The sequence below is a fragment of the Sebastes fasciatus genome, chromosome 19 (genome assembly GCF_043250625.1).
Source record: "Sebastes fasciatus isolate fSebFas1 chromosome 19, fSebFas1.pri, whole genome shotgun sequence".
Lineage (NCBI taxonomy): Eukaryota > Metazoa > Chordata > Actinopteri > Perciformes > Sebastidae > Sebastes > Sebastes fasciatus.
Genome location: NC_133813.1, coordinates 12,771,371 through 12,793,670, shown reverse-complemented (window position 1 = coordinate 12,793,670; position 22,300 = coordinate 12,771,371). Strand labels below are relative to the sequence as shown.

The 22,300-nt window shown below is 40.2% G+C and overlaps 1 protein-coding gene across 1 annotated transcript in view; it reads right to left on the bottom strand.

The window, feature by feature from the left end:
- Positions 1-22,300, bottom strand: part of il11ra (interleukin 11 receptor subunit alpha) — a 54,206-nt gene that overhangs the window by 2,835 nt on the left and 29,071 nt on the right. The window contains exons 2-9 of the mRNA XM_074616952.1: positions 13,549-13,645; positions 8,063-8,129; positions 5,945-6,111; positions 5,100-5,214; positions 4,541-4,704; positions 2,936-3,099; positions 2,098-2,242; positions 1,566-1,673 (exon numbers count right to left, since the gene is read on the bottom strand). Of these exons, the coding sequence (XP_074473053.1) occupies positions 1,566-1,673; positions 2,098-2,242; positions 2,936-3,099; positions 4,541-4,704; positions 5,100-5,214; positions 5,945-6,111; positions 8,063-8,129; positions 13,549-13,645 (1,027 nt within the window). The remainder of the gene's footprint in view (positions 1-1,565; positions 1,674-2,097; positions 2,243-2,935; positions 3,100-4,540; positions 4,705-5,099; positions 5,215-5,944; positions 6,112-8,062; positions 8,130-13,548; positions 13,646-22,300) is intronic.

The following is a 22,300-nucleotide window of genomic DNA, read 5'->3' as shown; positions in this document are numbered from 1 at the left end:
GTATATTGCTTTGCTCTGGTGTCGGTACTCCTGTCTGTTTCTCCATACTGGACAACACCACTACAAAACATCTGAATTATCTCTTTAAGGAATAAGATGGACAAGAAAACAGAGTTGAATAAGACACACTTCAGCTTCACACATGGCTGGGTGGTCTTGTCATAACTCATCAAAAGCAAAAAACAGTGAAAATATGTATTTCAAATTCTTTGCACACTCTTTTCCTCCTCTGTGCTTGTGTGTGTGTCTGAGAAAAAAATAAAGCGATAAAAAAAATAGTGGTATGTGTGTGTGTGTTCTCGGACGTAATTGCTCTCTGGCGAGAAGTTAATTTTAAATGTGCCATTACAGCTTTCACACAAACATGCATTTATCATACTGAGAGGAGTAAACAACTCTCGTTCACACACACAAACAAGACGAAACATTGTCGAATGTGAGCTGTGAAACAAAGAAAAATAGAAAAGAGAGCATGGCACAGACACACACACACACACATTGGAAATAAAATGTGCAAAAACACATAACGATTTATGTGCACATCTGCAGATGACAGTGGACACACAAACAAGAGAAGAAGACATCTGGTTCACAGCAGACCAGCTTAAATCTGACAGCATCAGTACAGCACAACGACTTTCAGCCTCTACTCTGCCGCCAAAACTCCGTCTATTTGTCTCCTTGTATATACTGTATGTGTGTGTGTGTGTGTGTGTGTGTGTGCATGTTTACAAGTGCCGGCTTGTTGTGTGTATCCTGCACGTGTATATATTGCAGGCTGCTTTTTCCCATGTTTTTATGCACATATGTGAGCTGCTATGTACTTAACTTTTCATCCAGGGCACATGCTGTAGAGAACATAATACCCTGCAGGTACAATTTACTGCAGTTATATGTAATTTGGTGATGAAGCCAGACACAGGGTATTTGTACTGCTCCATCTAGAGTATAATAACAGTAAATACCGCATTATTGCTGCATTAATGACTGATGTGGCTTCTTGTTGGTGCCAAATAATGGGGTAAAAAAAATATACTCATCCTGCTGTTTGACTAGATTTAGATAGATCACCTCTACGGAATAGCATGAATGAACAAGCAAGGAAGAGCCTAATTTCAACCGATCCGATCCGACCTTTGATCAACTTGACTGTATTAATAATTCACCTCAAAATGACATAATGGATGTTTTGGTTTTTTAATATAATGATACAAGTTTTAGTGGGTGCATTTAACTTAATTTCAGGGACTGGCATGCGCTTGTAGCAACAGTAGTAAAAGTATTAGTTGTGGTAGAAGCATTACTAGCAATGTAGCAGTGGATGTACTAAACATTAAGCAGTATTAATTGCAGTAATAGTAACAGTAGTAGAGTATGAGTACTTTCAGCAGTAGTAGTAATTGTAATAGTAGCAGGAACAACTGGAGTGGAAGAAGTAGAAGAATGGCTCATAGAAATAGTAATGACAGTAATTGTACTGCTGTTGAGCTATAATGTAAACACATGCAGTATTGGTGTTGCTCCTGAATACAATCACATTGCAATTCTCATTTGAAACAACTTACTGTGTGACTTGGCGGTGGAGGTTTCAGGTGTTGTGTCGAAGGGAAAGAAATAGTCTGGAAAACTTTCGTCTGGCGGGAACTCCTCTGTAGATTCAGGGGTGGAGGAGTCTGTAGTAGAAAGAAAACACACACACATAGATACTTTAGGGATTTATTCTAGTGAGTAACAATGAATATGCACAAAGTACAAAGTCTGTTGTTAAAGGATAACTTTAGTATTTTTCAACCTGGACCCTATTTTCCCATGTTTTTGTGTCAAACTGACTAATAGCGACAACACTTTCTGAAATTGGTCCAGTATTGAGGGGAGAGCGCTCTAGACGGCAGCAATATGGTGCTATAGGGGCAAGCTGGTTCCTTTATTTACGTCCACTAAAAGTGCTTGTTTTTGCCATGACAGGCTCCGATTGTTATTGTAAGTGTCTGACATTATGGACAGAGACTTGCTCAACGAGCAATGTGAAATGTGCTCTAAAAAAATAAACTGACTTAGTCTTAGAAATTAAACGTTTTGTGAATTTTTCTTTCTGACCTTCCCAAGGCCTGACGAGAAGCAGGGCACTCCATTCACTCCACTGGCTGTCAGAGTTCACCTCGTCACGGGCTCGGATCTGAACTTGGTGGAGGTGACCGGCCAGGGCGTCAAATATCACGAACGGACTCTCCTCGGAGAAGACCTGATTGATGGGAGAAAGAGACAGGACAGGGGATTGTTTTTGGCGTCATTGTGGGTCCTGAGAGACATGACAAGCAGAAAGTTACTGAAAACATGTTGAAAGAAGACTTTTAGTGATCACTCATTCATGTGATACGGGCCAGATTTGGATTAAAAATGAAAGTGAAATTGTTGTTTTTTCACATTCTTTTTGCAGACACAGTGTGCTGTTAGATGAAGAGCTGCAGGCGACATGTTACAGAGCGAGGTAACCAAATACTTTCACTTTTCGTAGACTCATGCCGTGTGCAGCATAATTTCAGATCACGGTTGCTCACAGAATGATGGAAAAAGGCATATCATTGCCTGACTTCTTTATTAAAACAACAATAGTTTGTTTTGCTGCCCCCAGTATTCTGGGACCTGTAGTTTTAAACTGCATTTGTGGGTTACCACCAGTAAACAGGGTGTCGCCAAATCAACCAGGACTGAAATCTTACGGATCTCAGAAATAAGGTTGCTTGTGTTCACACAGTAAGTAAATAAATGGACACAAGTTTAGTTCCAATTGTCGGTATAATGTTGGGAAAGTACAGTTGTATTTTCTTTAATACCACCTGTATACAGTGTATTCAGTTTGACAGGATGCACAAGTTAAATCCAGACCGTGCTGCGCACCAACACTGAAATGAAACCTTCAGCCTTGCTTACTAACCTCTGACCAGTATACAGAGCCCTGAGGCCTGTATCTGATCTGAAATATGAGGGGGAAAGCATCGTGCAGAGGCCAGGAAGAGGGGAAGTTCCATGAGACGATCAGCCTCTTTGGATAGCCTTCTATCTCGTTCACCAACAGTGACTCTGGAGGGTCTGGTTTCACTGCCAAGAAAGAAGAATAGACAGAAACAAAATGAGATTTAGCAACAAGGATTTCCTCTATGGTTGGCACACTATTGGCAGAATGTAACAGATCAAACCAAAATCTGATGATCTACCTTTGCAACTTTGGTAAACTAAAGTAAATCCAACTTTGATTCATAAATGCCATTTATTTCTATGCATGCATCACCTTGCTATTACTAAATCTCTGAATCTTGGCCCACACACTCTTATCTCTTTATTCATGTTTTGAAGTGTATTCACACCACTGTGGAAAAAAAAAATGCAGAGGTTGAGAAAAAGCGGTGAGCAATAACCAATAGGCACTCCGCTCCAGCCGCTATGACGACTGTCTCAAGGACGCTGCGAATGGCTCAGCTCGAGAGTGACAAGAATGTTATGCACACAGGGAAGCAGCAAAACAAGATGATTGAGGTCATTGCATTACGACCAAAAGGACACAGTCACAACAGCAGTCTGGAAAAAATAATGTGCCGCATTAGAAATCATGACATGATATGTCTGTGGGTGTTCCAAGAATGTACAGGTACAGTGTCTTTCTTACAAAACATAGCTTGCTTCATCTGTACAATCTGCATGTTTGAGCTTCCATTTTTGTGTCTTTTTAATTTGGTCTGGGTATTGTTTTAAAAATGACGATGCCAGTACCAATATCCAATACCAGTACCCTTAAAGTGATACCGATACTACGCGTAACGCCCCGTTAGCACCGTTAGCTGCCGGCTTATACATCTTCGTGTGCAAGCTGTATTGGTTGTAGCTGTTGCGGTAGTGGGCCAATCACACGTCACATTAAATCGAAGAACGCTTGTGGGGATTGGCTGCGAGCTAAACCATACAAATAAGAAGTTTTTTCTAGATCTGGTTACCTAAAGGATTAATTGCAGGTATCGTTTGACTGGAGAAGTTTTGATACTTCTTGGTACTGGGTTATTTCGGAGTATCGATACCCAGTCTTACTTTCAAAGCTTGCGTAGTTTAATCCGCCTAATAAATGCAATGCAAGTAAATGCCTCTTTTAGCTTCTACAAGGACATGAACCCTGTTGTGTATCGCTATTGATTTTAGACAAAACAAGGCGAGTAGACAATGGATGTGCTACTGAAGCATGAAGCTTGTACCCCTGAAGTTGCGACATTTGAAAACGTTTTTGTAAATGTGTGTTATGTCACAACTGGTAAAAATAATAGAGGGGACAGGTCCAGCAATATTGCCAGTCAATCACAATAGTAGTTTTTGAATAGTGCTATAGTCAGTAGAGCTGAGTGTGGAGTACTGGAAACAAGAAAAAATGGTGAAAATGATCAACTTTCGGAGAAAAAAAGTCACTTGAGTGTTTCGTACACATACAATTGTCATACAAATTTCAAACAGTTTTAATCCCCCCATTCCTGTGTGTGTGTGTTTTATGTGATCTTACATAGGTCATGTAACCTAAAGCGGGCAGATGTTGTCTCGGACCCCAGGGCGTTGGTCTCTGTGAGTCTCAGGGTATGGATGGTCTGCCAGAAGGCAGGATGATCTACAAGACAGTGCTTGCGGACGACATCCACAACGCACGGCCTCCACTCCTGACCAGTCCCCCTTGAAAACGAAACAAAATTTTGTGTGGTGTATTCCGTTGGGTGAAAGACAACTTGGTGAAAGACAACTTAAGTGTGTGCTGGAAACTGCAGAAACGTGGGAACTCAGAGGTAGCCGCAGCCAATGCCTGAGTTTCTTCAGTTGACACTTAGATGGATTGAGAAACACTGCTGTAATGTGTTATGGTTAAAAGTTTCCACTGAGTGCCATATGGCGGAGTGAAGAGAGGAGGCAGAGGAGGATTGGTCAGGGTTCACATTAGGATACGACTCACACTATATGCGCTTCATTCAAAATGTAACTCTGTGGCACATGCGCTATATTTAGTTCCTTTATAGCTCATTCTGAATGTGACCTTGGGCGTTGTTGTTTGACATGCAGTAACTCTCTCTTACCTGAAGGAGGCGTTGTACTTGGCTGGCAGGAAGGTCTTTACTGATTCCACCCAGGAGCAGCGAACATGCATGTGATTGGGCACATGACAGGAAATGCTCAGCAGCCCAGGGGGGTCTGGGAAACAGGAGAGTCAGAGTTTATTTTCAGGACAGAGAGATAGTTTGTTTTTTTAAGTGTCCTATGTTTTTTCTGTCTTGTCTAAAATGAACAGATCTGTGCTCTGGTGTCCCTATCATGAACCAGAATATTTCAGGAGAAGCTTGGCCAGTACCATGGAAAACTCCCTGTCCCTCAAAAGGAAGCCCACTTAGGGAGCTGCTTCCTGTTTGAGACAGTGACAGGAAGTGGAGGGGCTTTGTCTATGTGACGGCCGATAAGACTCTGTTTCCTCTGAGGACCGGTAGCGCCGCTCTGATCATTACTGATGTAATATGATGTCGTGTTGTTGCCAGAAAGGCCGACATGAATTAAATGTTGAGAGAAGAAACTCATTCATTAAAAAAGCAGGAGAGACAGAAATAGGGATGAGATAGAAACATAGAGGGAAATATGTTATATGCGGCAAACTCAAGAGGGAGATGAGAATGTGTGAGTAGGAGAAACGGAAAATGATTTAATGCTTTTATGCTGAATTATCCAAAAGACTGAACTGAACTGTAAGGGACTGAGATGCTGGGATCTAAAACACGAGGGATGTAGGCATGTTCCTGCTGCGAAGAGTGATTTTTTTTTTTTTTAAAGCTACAATCCCATGGCGAGAGACTAAAAGTATGGCCGTTAAAGAGTAATAACTTCTAAATCAGGCGCTGTGAGGCTGGACAAGTCACAACACAACATCACTTACGGCCCAGCCTGAGTTTGACGGAGTGGAGGAGGAGCCCCTGGTTGTCATAGCAGCTGTAGTTGCCCTGCGCTGAGTGGTCGACGTGCAGCAGGACTAAGGTTCCATCTGATGTCACTCTGTGCCATGGCAACACTGAGCTGTGGTTGAGATGCCACACCACAGGTATCCTGCTCGGGAACACACAGAGAACAAGAGTTTAATTATTATGCTTGTGAGGATTTCCCTCGCTAACCTGTAAGCCTAAGGGCCCGTGTCCACCAAAGTGTTTTTTTCTCCCAGCTGAAAACGCCAGGCGCTCCTCTGGAAACACTCAGCTGGGAGCGCTTCAGTGCGTTTTGGAGGCGCAGCGTTTTTTCAGCTGAGACGCTTTGGTTGCGTCTAGTTGCTGTGATACGGAATATCCACGGTAGTAAACATGTCTGCACAAGGTAGAGTACTTTCACTGGTCCTTGCTCTGGATGTAGGGAAGGCTGAGGCACGTAGGGAGAAAGGACGGACCTGCTGATCTATGTGGGTTCATGACATTTTATGGGCGAGGAAACATCTCGGCGAGTATGATCGTTCGGTTCAGATACAGATTCAGATCAACTTTATTATCTCACGCATAGAAAATTTGTTTTGTCCATTGCTCTATACATGAGGACAACATAAAGTTCACAATAAAACAATAGCATAACATACACAATAAGACCACGACATACTCATAATAAAACACATTTGATCACGTCTTTGTGATCGCAGTGAAGCGCAGCGTTCTACCCAAAGTTGTAAATTGTAAACGCTCTGCACCTCGTCCCGCTGCTGCCGTTTTTACCATAGCGTAAATACACAGCACTCCCATTGCAAAGCATTAAAAAAAATACACTGGCCTCAGGAAAAACACTTTGGTGGACACGGCCTCTTATGCTCGGCCCAAGACTTAAAGCAGCAGTGGGTAGAATTGGAGCAAATATGATAAAAAAAAAAGTTATTTTTATAAAACGGTCACTATATCCTGACAGTAGTGCATGAGACAGGTAATCTGAAAAAACATCACGTGTCTCTGTGTGCTCCGATGCTTCTAATGACATCTGCATGATTTCACAGACCGGAGGAAAACAACCAATCAGAGCCGAGCTGGAGCCTTGTCTCAACTAGGCAGCGCTGATCAAATATGAATCAATATTATGTTACTGTAATGACTATTTTGTTTGCCTAGTTTGATTGTAGTTTGCGAGTGATTGACAGCTGCCTCCGTTGAATGAACAGCCAATAGGAACGCTCTCTCTCTGAAATGACCTGTGATTGGTCAAAGTCTCCCGTCACGGGCTAGATTTATTTAAAGCCTGAAAACAGAGCCATGAGGAGGTGCAGAAGACTTGAATTACAGTATGTTGAAAGGTTATTATGGAATTTTTGCCCAATGATGCCAAAAACATTCTGCCAACTGCAGGATTAAGAACTAAACTCTTGAAAAGTACACTATGATAGGTGTCAAATACTTAAGTCTGAATATCACAACTCAACTCACAACAACAATATCATTTTTCATTTCAGGTTTTTCTCACTGCCAACAAATCCCATTTGTCTTTTTGTGGGATTTGCTGACAATACATGTAAATTTGTACATGTACGTCTTAATTCTGTCTGCAGTTTATTTGACTTTTCTCTTCTTTGAGAAGATGGCATACATTGACTCTCTCTCAAATCAGATAGTTTAGCCTTTTTGCACCTGCTTTAGCAATGCAGGCAGTGTTTAACCCTTTGTATCCCAATAAGTTATCTTCTGTTGCCTTGAAAAAAAAAAAAAAAGTTCAGACCACCATTAAAATGGAAGTTTTTCTTTTGTCCATTACCTTTTAGTCAAAGCTAAAAAAAATATATGCATAATTGAGTATATGAATACAGCTAGATGGCTGATGAATGCATTCTTGTCTATGTTCTGCTTCTATGAAACTGGTTCCCGTACAACTCTTAAAAGTTGAATAAATGTAGCTGCTATATTGATGTTTTGGATCATCAAAAAAAAAAAACTCTCAAACTCCCATATGACCGTGCTGGAAATGCCTCTATGTCCTTAGAGACAAAGAAACACAACTTTAATACAGTTGTACACAGGAAATAGTTTTCAATCCTTACCTGATTTGTGACTTCCCGCATGCCAGTGTCACATTGGAATCCAAGTGCCCGTACTGCACGCCTGACACTGCAAACACAGACATCACATAAAATATTAAAGCATACCGTTGTCTCCCTTACAGTATGTGAACAATGCACAATCTGACATACCACGTGTCCGCATTGTCTGTGTCAATGTGATTTAAGTGCCACCATTTACAGTAGAGTCAACAGTGTCACAATAACATGACCATACAAGGTTTGGGATCCTGCAGACAGTAGGCTGAGGAGAGACTTTGGCACACAGTATAAAGCTGCTGCAGTGTTTTATTTTTCTGAGCGTTTATCATTATCACAATTAAAATAATATTACTCTGTATCAGCGAATCCACAATAGACAGAGAAGCAGTTTAGCATTTTAAGAAGATATCAAGAACATCAAAGATACAGATAAACACTTAACTCTCAAACTCCATTTAGAAACATGTTTGATATTAACATTGAAAAAATAAGCCGTTGTAATGTGAAAAGTTACAAGTGCCGATTCCACTCAGGGGCAAATTCACGGTGAAATAATACATCATTAATGAGGCAAATATGAATTACATTCTCTTATTTTAAGAGTTTTTTGAGACATTTGTTTTGAGTTTATTAAATACCATCCACGATCCCACCGCAGTAGAAACGATAAATGCGTCTCCCCATTAGGAGAGACACTGTGTTCATTTACGCAGAAGGAACAGCAGCGCAACTTCATTGATTACAGTATTTAAATCAGATTTTTTTCTCATGTATTTTCAAAAATGACATGTAGGGGATCTTTATTCATTTACTGTATTTTAATGACACAACTGTCATTGCATCCTGTCGCTGCATCCCAAAATAAATGAGTTTGAGCGGACACCCCTTATTAATGTGCTTCAGTTACTACCAACCTTCTAAAGACGTACATCATTTCACTGTAACTGTGTGCAGCTATTAGCGCAGATCTTTGTCAATAGGAATGTTTTTGCAATGAGGCTCATTTACTTAGAAAGCGGCTGATTCTGCGCCAAATGTCTGCATATATCCTAATTTAAATACTGTATGTTCAGAAAGCACAGGAGCACCGAGACGCTATTTGCTTGGCAGCACAGTTAAGGGTGCATTTCACTCTTTGTGGGTGCTTTGATAATTACATGGTTTAGCAGCCGCAAAAAGCAGCGCAATCCTTTTGTGAATTCGCCGCTGAGGAACAACAACCAAATCGGCCGATTTGGACAACTTTGTGAGCTGCTTTCTGCTCATTGTCTTAATGTGCTTGTTCATAAGATTGATTCACTGACTACAGAAAATTCAACATCATCCTGGGCTCCCAGTGTTAACTTCACAAAGACCCAAACTAAAAAAGTGACTAGCGTGCTATAGATTTTGGAAAAGAAGAATGAACAATAGACGCTGACTGACACAGTGTACCTTGTTCAGTCCTCAGAAAATCAATATTCAGGCAGAAGCTGGACACATTTCTCCACCACAACCTTTGAAATGGGACAGCTTTGCGATGTGGATTTGGAAAGAAGTAGCTATTATTTGGACACAGCGTGGCATTTCTTTTTCCTTTTTACTCATTTTTGACAAAAATCACCTCCAGTGGTGTCTAGCCATGTAAATAGCTTCACTTTTATCTGCTGCGGTTTTGAGATATCCATCTCTGAGATTTCTGTCTCCACCCGTATACAATGGGGGTGAATGGAATTTTGTCTGTGGTGCTCTAAACTCACCATACCTACAGCGTTGTTTACAATTTTAATTGGAACTATTATAGCAGCACAAACTAAACTCCATGTACCCCCATAGACCTGGGAGGGCAGCACACATTTTACACATAATATCTCCAAACCTGGGCACATACAACCAAAGATATATGCATGAAGAACTAGCCATTTAATGTGCCTGCAGACGTGATGTCGCCAAGTAGTTTTAGTTTTATAATTTATTACCCCACAACAGTTCATAAGTATCCATTAATGTGTCTAAAAGACCAAGTACGGTCAGCGCTTTATTGAATAGAACAACGATTTGTATGAATAACTCGAAGGAAGAGATAGTAGAAGCTGCCAAACGGTTACTTGTCATCACACAAAATTGTAAGGTGCCGATTTGAAGCAATACAAAGTGCAGCGTATACCTGAGCAAATACTTGCGGTGACTGTAGTAATTGGCCAAGTTGATACTCTATCTGCAGTATGCGTGTGCATGTTTAGCTTGGCTCCGTAATATGAAAGCTGGCATTTACAGTAGATCTGGAGTGGAAAAACATCACTTTGACTGCCAGTCTTGCCACGCACACACTTTCATTAATTCTCAACCTCAATCACTCAGGCATGCACACTCCCTGCTGGCCTCTCCCCCCTTAGCAACAAACAATTTGTCCCAGGTTCCTGTTTTGTTTTTCTTTCTTCATTTTCGATACAAGCCTCTCTTTATGTCACAAGTTTGACTGGCATTTTAGTTGGATCTTGAAAATGTGACTTTGTTGTTTACATCGGTAAAGGCTCGAGGGGACCGGGCAAGTGAAGGTTTTTGGGGATGTTATTATTTAATTTGCTGTATTTGGTATATTTATGTTAGTTTCCACTGCTGCAATAACTTCATGTGCCCTTCAGGGACCAACTATCCTAAATTAAATTTCACTCAAACTCGAGTTGGAGGCTTTACTGAAGGTCTTTTCAATACTGGCTTTTCACTCACACCTAAAGCTCGCTTTGCTGGCCTTCCTGCTGTTGTTTTAGTGGCTGTGCAGAATGAAACAGCTGGGGAAAAGAGCAGCCAAGTGCGCCACAGTGATTTTGTGGCTACATTTATGTTTCTGAGTGGAGGAGAGGCGCAGAAAGGAGGACAATGAAACCTACTGAGAGTTTTTTTTTTTTTTTTTTTTAAATAAGCAAATGGTAGCTTGTTATTTCTGCTGCTGTGTGCATGGGAAATGATTTATCATATACAGCACAAGGCATGGTTAATAAATCTGAGCTAACAAGACAGCGGCTATTTATGGGCCACTGAAAACAAAGCTGTGTGACACATTACAGAAACAGGAGATACCTGTAGATATCACAGCTAGAGAGGACATACACACCATGTTCTGTGTGATTATTTTATATGTAAAAGCAAATTCTTTTTGTTTCGTATTTCAAATAGTTCTGTCCACTATTGTTATCAATACAGATGCCATTTTAATCGGCAAGTTAATGGCTGAGATCAGGGAAATAGTGCAACAGCACAAGAGCAGACAGATGATCACAAACTCCAGCTGAGCCAGATTATTTAAATCACTTATTGGGAGGTGAAACTAAAAGTGAGTGAATGATTTCAAGACAAAATCTAATAAAGATTTTTCTTGACCAATATTGAAATTGGAATTTATGTTGTGATTTTGTTCTAAAAAATTACACCGCAGGCGTGTCTTTGTGGTCTATATAGTATTAAACAAGATATGATTGTGCCAAGCATACCATATCAGAATATTACTTGTATTTTTTAAACAGTCAGTCAATAAAATGATCGACTAGTATTTTTGCGTGAAATGCACATCTCTATGCAGCACCTCTTTTCACCCTCTGTCTGAAACGCTCTGTTTGCAAATGTGTTACTTGGTGACATCACCACGTTACAGAAGAAAAGGCGGGACTTCAAGCAAGGCGTTCAGGTAGTTCAGGAGCAGTGTTTCTTTGGGGGAGAGTAGCTCCCTTTGGCGTGGACTTTGGGCTTTGTAACTTTGCAGACCTTTTACATGCACAAAAAAACTATATAACACAAAAGCATAATACGTCCTCTTTAAAACAGTGTTATCATCTGCCTAAAAGTTTAACTGAGAGATTCCATCCAACTCTTTTCCATCAGCTGTCTGTTGACAATCGACAACTGATTTGAGGTGATCACCTAGATTATTATACTGTATGACAAAAAAAACTTGCTACTATGTTGGTCTTTTATGAACAGCAAAAAGACAGAGCCCTCTCCTCTCGTATTAACCAGAGAAAAAGCCAAAAGTTGTTGTTTCGCCAGTTTACCAGCAACAGTCATCATTATAGCCGGTGAAATCAACAGTTGCTGGCAAAACTTTCATTTTCTGTAGTTGTTTACGGAGACACTGTTCATTATATAATTAACTGTGTTAATTATATAATTAACAGTTAGGCTTAAAGCAATTAAAAAAAACTGTGGCTCTTGCGTTTTGACAACCGCACTTTCAAATTGATAAATCATTCCGACCTAACTTGTTGCAGAAAACATCCAGGCAACCACAGTTGGTCAAAGTTCTTTAAAATGGACTTTCTCCTTTAATTTAATTAGTATTTAATCATATGATTAATATCTTCCTCTGTCTCTTTTCTTATTATCTTTTCCTCTATCTAAATCTTTTTATCCAATGCCTCTCTTGCCAGTTTTAAACCAGATTCTTTTTCCCTTTAACCACCAGAAATACACACATACACACACACAAACACACACTTCCCTCCCTCTGTGAGTGTGTGTTACCTGGGGCCTTGGTGCATTGCAAAGAGTTGGCTGGTCTGAATGTGTGTATTCATGTTTTATTGGCAGTGAAGTACATTATTCCCCAAACCCGCAGCGTTCCACTCATATCTGATTCTGCCTCTGGCAAGACGGCCCAGACGTGTGCACATGCATACACACACATATATGCATAAAACCACACACACACACACACACACACACACACACACTAATTCACACAGGAAGGCTGCAAGTTTCTCCTGACATTGAAATCAGATGGCAGGGTGGACACAGAAATTGCAAGCTGGATGAAACTCAGTACTTTCCAAACAATAAAAAAAAAAGGACTGGAGCTGCCGTAGGGTAAAATTAATGGGAAGGGAAAACTTTGACAGTTTCACCTGAATGGCCAAGGGCGAGTGTTCTTATTGTTGGAGAGATTAATTTGGCTGCTTTTAGAAGAGATACAGTAATAGAGGTAGAAAGAGGCAGAAACAAAGAAAAGGAGGACAGTCTTTCAAAGAGCCAACTACTTAATGCCAGACAGATCCCTCAAGAGCTGTGTGAGCCCAAAAACAAAAAATGCTTCAACAATAGAATTCTTGTTTGCAGAGTTAGTGCTAATCCAATAACACATGCATTTCAATTCAACTATTAAAGAAATGAAGTTGCACATCAAAGATTGGACAGAGAGAGAGAACCATGAAAATGAACAATGTTGTGTTCTCTGATAAAGATTCTGCTCGGAAAAACGTGTCAGTGTTTTATGGTACTGGCATCCCAACATTTTGGATGTGTTTCCTCCCTCCTTTTCTTCTGCAGTAGCTTTAGATCCCACAAGTACTTTGAGTGAAGATAAGTCAAGAGTGCCCAAAATAGTTCACAAAGGAATCCATGCCTGATCCTTAACATAATGTGTGCTTTGTTTTCTATGTGCGTGTGTTTTAAATAGGTCCTTGGGAAAATGTCTTTCTGCTTGGGGTGTGCATGCATACGTGTGCACGTGTTACCTTCATCAGTCCGAATTTGAGCACGACTGGGGCGCAGCGACCAAGATAAAAACCAGATGACTGTCAGACACACAGGACTGGACAAAAGGCCTGGCATCTAGAAAGAGGGAGAGAGAGAGAGAGGTGGGAAAGGAACAATGATTAGGAGTTATTTTCAAGCCTAAAAGGTTTGGCAGTAAGCATTAACAACAATCAGCAACAGCATCATCATCATCATCATCATCATTTTGAGTCCATTTTGTACAAGTAAATTGGCATGAAAAGAAAAATGTTGGGGAAAACAGCCAGAAATCTCTCTTTTCTTTGGTCAATTTCCAATGCTAAAAATGTTTTGTAACACATTGTTGACGGTAATCACTTCACAAGTCAGGCTAAGTCCTTATTATTGCAAATTCACATAAAGTCCAAAAAATGCAAAGGCAATGGTCAAGACAACTGGTCGCCTCAATCTCTCACAAGTAGAATTGTTAATGCAAGTCTTTCTCAAAATTAAAAACACATTTCTTAAAAAAAAAACACAGAGGGAAACTATGTTGGAAATGATTCTTTTTATTTCCACTGGCTTTATTTTTCCCAGAGTAGTTCCACTTGTGCTGGAGAACAGATTTATTACCAGTTTTGTACCGTAAATCAACGAAACACATTTTCTATATAATTTAACCAAGATGTGCACGCTGTAAAAAGTAGATGCCAGTGGATTAGATACAGCATAAAAGTGTATTTATAATTATACTATGGTCTCTGGTGGTTGTATTATGGTGAGCAGGACATGTGTAATACATGGGAAAAGACATTCTCTCTCATTTCAATTCAGTTTAAATAATAAAAAGGAGCTATACCGGCATGGCGTGCTCGGAATGACAATGCCAACATGCTGATGTTAAACAGGTATAATGTTTACCATATTCACCATCTTAGTTTAGTGTGTTAACGTGCTAAGATTAACGCTTATCAGCACTTAACACAAAGTGTAGCGGGTTACATTCTTAAAAACAGTATGAACAAGACACGTGCCATACAACTGCTTATACAAATACGTTTTAAATGAACAGATTTGATTGGCTGTATGCATTTCTATATACTGCATCTATCCAAGTCAACAGAGAAACAAGGGCATTTTGACCGTTACACTGTATGCGCAGACATGTAGGCGTCATGAAACAATTAAAATATTAAATATAAATGTCTTCCTACTGAGTAGTCGTATGCTGGAGCAGAAAAAAAAACATACACTAGAAGGAATATTCTGGAAAAAAAAGGGTCTGTGTATGTGATAAAGTGTTAAAGACTAAGTGGTGTATTATGTTTGTGAGTTGCTAACCCCAAAGTCACACAAACAGACTTATCTTATCTCCGGTGCCACTTCTCTTTATTTAGCTTCATGTCAGAGACATATCAACACGTTTAATAGCACCTCCGCCAGTGAGAGAGGGAGATTAAAGCCCATAAAAAATGGTTTCGTTACGTCTTTAGTGGGATGCATTTCCTATTCAAATAGGATGTAACTGAAGCTGGGGTCATAATAAAACAATGGCTGATCTATAGAAGCACAAGCAAATACAAAAAAAACCTGTTTGCTGCACACCCAACTCTGCTAGAGAGTGAGCAATGTGTTTTCCTCCTGCTTCATCAGGCTTGTCATTTAGGACAGTGATAAAAAGGAATTAAATCAGATGAACACGAATCAGTTTTTCAGTCAATGGTGATCATGCAGCAGGTCAAAGAAAAATAGTGTCTGGTGGCACGTTAAAATGTGTTTCTTTCTCTGATACTGGTCATCCTCCTGTTTCACCTGTTGAACTGCCCAATGCCACGTTTTCTACAGAAAGTACAAGTGAGGCATTTTCCGTGGGTTGACTAACACTCTGATAAAGTCAGCACAAAGCAGCTAAGAACTCACTGCTTTCATTTACACAGAAAGAGGATTTCTTTCTCAATGTCAGAGTTCTGCTTCACAAAGAGAAACGTGGGGTGAGAGATGAGTTAGCAGGTTGTGAATCACAGTGACGACACCTTATCTTACATAATCCTTTCATATATATACACTCAGTGAGCTATATAATCAAACTGCAGTGGATGATGCATCGGTGAGGCTCTCATTGATTCAATTTCATTTAAAATCGAAATACCACCAACATTCATTTGAGTATTCGTGCTGTTGTATTTAAGGGGAAATCAACATCCTCTGCATTTAAAAGTACAGATGATCATTCTCTAAACATTTAAAATTATATTATAATTCATTATGCTATTTAAGCATGTGCATACCAATCCGCAGAAAGGGTTTTGAGGGATTTGAATTTCCTTTTCCGAGACTTTTTTGTCATTTTAGGGAGGGGGGGATTTTTTCAAAGGTTGCTTTGCTTAGTCCAAATCAAAAAAAGAAAAGATCCGCTTTAACCTTTTAGTTCTAGTCCATGTTGCTTCACATTATCCATGTTTTGTACATATATATTTAATCGTATTTTGATGTATCGCATTAGAAAAGCTGTATGGAAATGGCAAAAATCAATTAAACTTCCTCAATTGGGAAAAAAGTTTGTTCGCTTAAAATTCCCTTGACAATTGAATGGGAACATAACTATTGACTTTTACAGATGAAATAAAATGCACTGACAGGAAACTCATTTATAGACAGTTTTGGAGACTTTTTGGAGTCACCCTACATTACCAGCGGTATACGGAGCAGCGGAGGAAAAACCAAACCTACGTTTATTCTAAAGACTCAGCAGGACATGCAGCACTTTACTGCACTTTCCTTATATCTTCTCTGGCGGTCACAAAGAGATCACAAAGAAAAATTGGGTGTGAGTATCATTAGCTGAGACTGCAACTGGACCTCAGATATATATCATATGTCTAGACGGCTTGAAAAAAAAAAAAAGGATGGAAACAATATGTACCACAATATGACAGGGTAAAATGTCAAATAAGAGGTTGCTTCTTTGCGTCTGCGTTTGCTGGGCTACCAAATGTAGAGTTTTAAGAACAGTTGTGTGTGATACTGGGCTGCACAAGTAAACTAGGTTTAAAGGATTTTAGGATTTTCTAAAAGGCTTTTTAAAACTTCCTCTGTGGCCGTGAGACTAAACTTGTATCCTCCGGGTATTGGCCTCTCTGTAAGTGTGAGGTCCGGCTGCCAAACAGATCATCTGTTTGTTTAAACCATAAAATAAATACAATCAACTTCTCATCAGGGGGAACAAGGTGTTACGTTTGTTTCATGCAAGTGATGTGAGGCTGCCAATGTCTAAACAATGGTGACAACACGTTTGGTGAATTATAGACACCGATTGAAAGTGTTGTAGGCACATTTTAGATCGTGATTAACAGTGATGTTGCTGGTGAAACAATAAGGGTGATGAAGTCAGTTGTGTGAGTCAAATAAGATGATGACTTTTGGTGTCAGCAAACGGGATGCTATCAAACAAAAGAGTCAGGAAAACCTGCCTCTATTGTTTTCTTATGATGTAAGCCCACACACGGGTGGTGTCGGGATACGCTACTGTCCTCTTCATCAGCGTCAGCGCACGTCAACTCCTCGTTCAAGCTGCAATTTTGATCACTCAGCGTTTCAGCACATCCCAATCTGTCTGTGTGGCCAACTCACACTATGTGACGCGGTCAAACCGATTACTCTCTAGCACAGCGTTATGTAGCTTCAGTGTTGCCTGTGATAATATGTGTGAGTACCTTAAAGAGACAGATTTCTATTTGGAGTTATCAAAGTTTTAAAATGTTTTTTAAGCTTCAAAAAATGTAAAAACACGTATGGGAAATGCACAAAAAAAACCCCATTGTGGATCATATCTTTAAAGACACAGATATTCTTAAATACATGACAGAGGCCAATACAATTTAGTAAAGCCAAATATTTCCATAAAAGTGCTTGAACCACTTTATTATTATTATTTTTTTCATTATTTGTCCAGCTATGTTTTCTATTATTTCTCACACTTAGCTCAGTTGAAGGTTAAAAAATGTGATCCCCACTCAATAAAACACACCATTAACAACTTACACACTGAGGGAAAAAGTATCATGGCCCATTTATTAACACGCCATTTGTCACTCTAAATCACCTTGGCCTGGCTTTCAAAACATATTTTAGCAATTTTAAGAGCAAAATACACACGCAGCAGCGCATTACTAGATACAGACTGATCAATGGAAAAGGAGGTGTTGAAATCCATTATCCAGTGAAGTGGTGCACATACCAAAAGACAGATGAAGAAAAATTGTGCAGTTGAGACTAAGACATTCAGTGTCTTCCAAGAAAAAAAACCAAGAGCGTATACCGAGATCTTGAAAGGAGAGCGGAGATAACCTCTATTTTGACTAGTGTCTTGTGATGTAGCAGGACGGTGTTACATTCACCACTACGCCACTGTAACTTCACACAGCGCACTCAGCAAATTCAAATCTCGCTGACTCCCGTCTCCTTCACTTGCTTACATTCCTCTACCTCTGTCCATCCCTCCCTCCCTCCGTGCTTTCTCAAGCTTCTTTACATTCAGTACATTCTGTACGTGTAACGCAGCTGGTACAAGATCAACTCTTTGTATTTACACGGACACAGGACTTTGAACTATACCTCACGCTCCAATGAAACTGCCAAGTACGATTGTAAATGCAAAACACACTACACGCTAGGGTTGGGGAAAAAAATGTATACAGCATAGTATCGCAATATTTTGCGTGGCAATATTGTACCAATACTATCAATAACGCTCCAAAGTTATGCCAAATTTTGACGAGGAAAGATCGTATCTTGACTTAAGTATCTTGATAATATCATATCATGGTGCCTCTGCTGCAACTATACGCTGTATTTTGTCGATTGTGCACATCACTTTATGGAGTACTCTATCTTTTGAGTATCTAATAAACAGCCCGTCAACTTATGAGGTTGCTTGAAAAACAGTTTGTTCCGGGACACCTTTCAGGTCTACAGGTGATGATCCCTTTAGTAAAATACCATTTTAACATACCTCAGTGTGTCCAACTGAAATGGCAGTCTAATAGTTGTGATATCTTAAATGTGTATTTGCTGGGACTTTTGTATTTACTGCGAATGGAAAATGGCCCTTTTACACATAGAAATACATATTTTCGCCTCCTCTAGAAATGTCTCTAGTGAATAAGCAGTAAATATTTGTTGATGGGCTTGAATGTGTTAAGGGAATATTGATTTAAATGCTTGACTGCAAAAGTCTAGCCTGATGGTAAATCCCAAGGACACTTTTCTTCGCTGTCCACCACTTTCAGTCTGTGTAGCTTACTTTTTTAGACCTTGATGCACACTCTCCCCCCCGCCCCCCACTCTAGTTTGCAGTCAGTCCTTGGCTACAGTTTCCATCCCTTTAATGCCAGAACGTTCAAGGTTCAGTAAACATATTTATGTCATCCTTTATAATGTCTGTCCCTCTTCCCTTTCCTGCTTCCCTCCAGAGTAATTAGAGATCAGAAAATGCAGGCTGCATCTCCCTGTACCTCACCGCACCTTTCCTTAACTCCCGTGTAATTGTTCCATTCTATAAATTCACATTTGCTCTCTCTTATCTCTACCTCCCCCTCACCACCTTCAGAGCTGTATTTCCTCCCTCCCTGCCTGTTGTTTCCTACACAGGCACTCTTAATTTTCCATCACTAATGCCACACAGTATTTATGTCCAGTAAACATGAGAACAATGCTGTTCCTTGAGAGCAAAGTGCTAATCTATCCACATGTTGTCAGTTGACCCGTTGCATTGTGCTCTTTCTAATAGCTCTGCTGTGTTTGTAAGGTGGGTCTGTTCTAAGTGTGTATGATGGACAGGTTCCACCCCAAACTTTGGAGTTATTAATGGCAGATGGCCATGTTAGAGGAATCATCCAACCAGCATGTTTTAACCCAAACCGTGCTGCCTCAGCCAAAGAAAACACCAAACCAGGAATCTTCGGTTAGATACAGTAAATGCTGCTTCACTTTTGTGACTTAAGAATATGGCATTCATCCCCCTCCTTGTCTTTTAGTGTTTTGGTGAAAAAGAGTCATTTTTTTTCCAACTCCCAAGCACATAAATCCAAAGTTTAAATGTTTTGCAGCAGTCTGTGGTAGTGTTACTTCTTCTGTCTGATCTATTGGATGGAACCACTTGAGAGTTTTGAGACACGACTGAGGAGAGAAAAAACAGGAACAAGAGATAAGTTTTCTTTAATCTTTGCTGGGCAGATTCTATCTAATTCCTAGGAATAAACTCAAAGCTCCACTGTGAAAGGCTCCTGTAAATAGACATTTGTTTTGGCAAAAGTCACAGAGGGTAAATGGTCGTGTCTAGAAAGTAACCCGCAGATTGCTAAATCAGATCTGAGATCTGCAAAAACTTGCAAAAACTCTTGCGAGACTTGCTGCCTGATGACCTATCCCAACCTTAACTATTCAAGGTCAATGCCTAACCTTAACCATTCAAGGTCAATACCAAACCTTAACTATTGGAGATCAATGCCTAACCTTAACTATTGGAGATCAATGCCTAACCTTAACTATTGGAGATCAATGCCTAACCTTAACTATTGGAGATCAATGCCTAACCTTAACTATTGGAGATCAATGCCTAACCTTAACCATTCAAGGTCAATGCCTAACCTTAACCATTCAAGGTCAATGCCTAACCTTAACTATTGGAGATCAATGCCTAACCTTAACCATTCACGGTCAATACCAAACCTTAACTATTGGAGATCAATGCCTAACCTTAACTATTGGAGATCAATGCCTAACCTTAACTATTGGAGATCAATGCCTAACCTTAACCATTCAAGGTCAATGCCTAACCTTAACTATTCAAAATCAATGCCTAACCTTAACTATTCGAGATCAATGCCTAACCTTAATCTCACGAGAGTTTCCCCGGTTTGTTGGTTCCCTTCTAGACACGATCAGGGTAAATAATAAGAAAAGCAATGAAACCATGTCGATTCAACTTATTTTCCAGAGTGATATTCTAGTTTCTGAAATGGTCACTTTTCCACTCAACATGAAATGAATCTGAACCGTCTTCTCAATGAAGTGCTCTGTTTAAAGACAGCCAGACTCACAAACATTAGATGTTTTTTCTTCCTCTGATGCAAAAGAACCAAACCCAGTGAAACCAGTGTCATTACAGTTGAACTCACTCCTCAGCCTATCAATGTATGCCAAACTCCCTCTGGAAGCCACTGGGATCTGTCAGAGCCTGATATTACCACAAGCCACTTGCCTTCAGCAGCTGGTGGAGGTCTTTCTGAAGCTAAATGTGAAAACCACACTTTCATCCAGTGAAAACATGTCCATAGCGGGCTATGACGCCCTTAAGGTACCTGCGCGGTGGTTCGGAACGAAATTCTTATCTTCACTTAGCCTAGTTACTGAAAAATAATGCTCAATGTAAAACAGCCACCACATTACGCCAAAATAACTACCAATAGTAGACTAATGATGTCAAGGACCGCTATAGGCTGCTCAAATTTCAACACTCTTTCTTTCCGTTGTGTGTGAGTGACGGTGTGTGTGTGTGATCGCAAGCCTATTTTGTGACTCACCCCAACCAGTCACCTTTCTACTGTAACTCTTCCAACAAGAACCAGAATAGACTAGGGAATGTAGCCATGGATATTGTCACCAGGATGCACCCATAACGTATTCCCACATGCACAAAGATGCAAAACAACAGTGACGACCCAAATGCACAATTTGAACTTGAAAATGAAATGGCTCCTATTTTTGTAGACTTAGCAAATCCACACCGGAACCACAACCAGAGTAATTAAACATAATTGCAGAAACAGAACATGCTTAAATTCCTGGGTGAAAAACATTCCTTCCAAGTTGACGGTAATAATAACGAGGTCAAGGGTGAGAGCCAAGGTATCCCGACCAAAGTCAAACAATGGCTGTGCCCAGAAGCACTGGGGGGAAAGGACAATTGGAAACAGGACTGCTGAGGAAAGGCAGAGGAAGAAGGGGTTTATTCTTTCCATGAGCAAATCCAGAGTTGATGATAAAAAAAAAGAAAAAAAAGGAACTCATAGTAAAATGAGGTGTGCGCAATCCAACTCAAAAGGGCTCTCTTTTAGCCTGGCCTCCCTGTGGCAGCATAATCCCACGTGGTGAGTCACTCACACTCTGGCATGCCACTGCACATTCAGTCGGCTTTATAAGAGAAGAAGCAAAGACAGCGAGACGGGAGGAGGACAGAGATTGAAAGAGTGAGGGAGGGTGGAGGGGGAAAGGGCAGAAGTCAGGGGGCTTAAATACAGGGTAAAACTAACAGATGGGAAGAAACGGAGACGTTTAAAGTTAAAAATGCAGAAAAACAGGCTGATAAAAAATAAACACAAACATCTCTGGATTGTCAAATTAAAGTCTATCCAGGCACACAAACACACACACACACACACACACACACACACACACACACACACACACACACACAGTTTTGCTGTCCGGTGACATAACTAATTATTACAGGATGTCCTGTTCATGAGGACAGGTCGTTAAGAGTTTATGTCATAAATTAAAAATTAACAAAGACAGATCTATAATTTAGCCTACCGCCTGCACAATTTGTTCATCAGTGTGTGTGTGTGTGTGTGTGTGTACCTGCGCTCAAGTAATGATGAGAAGGAAATGATGGCAAGTTGAGTGATTAGCTAACCTAAGTGATACAGTGTGTGTGAGAGTATGGACTCTGGAGTGTGTGTGCAAAGTGCGCATACGTGCGCACTAAAT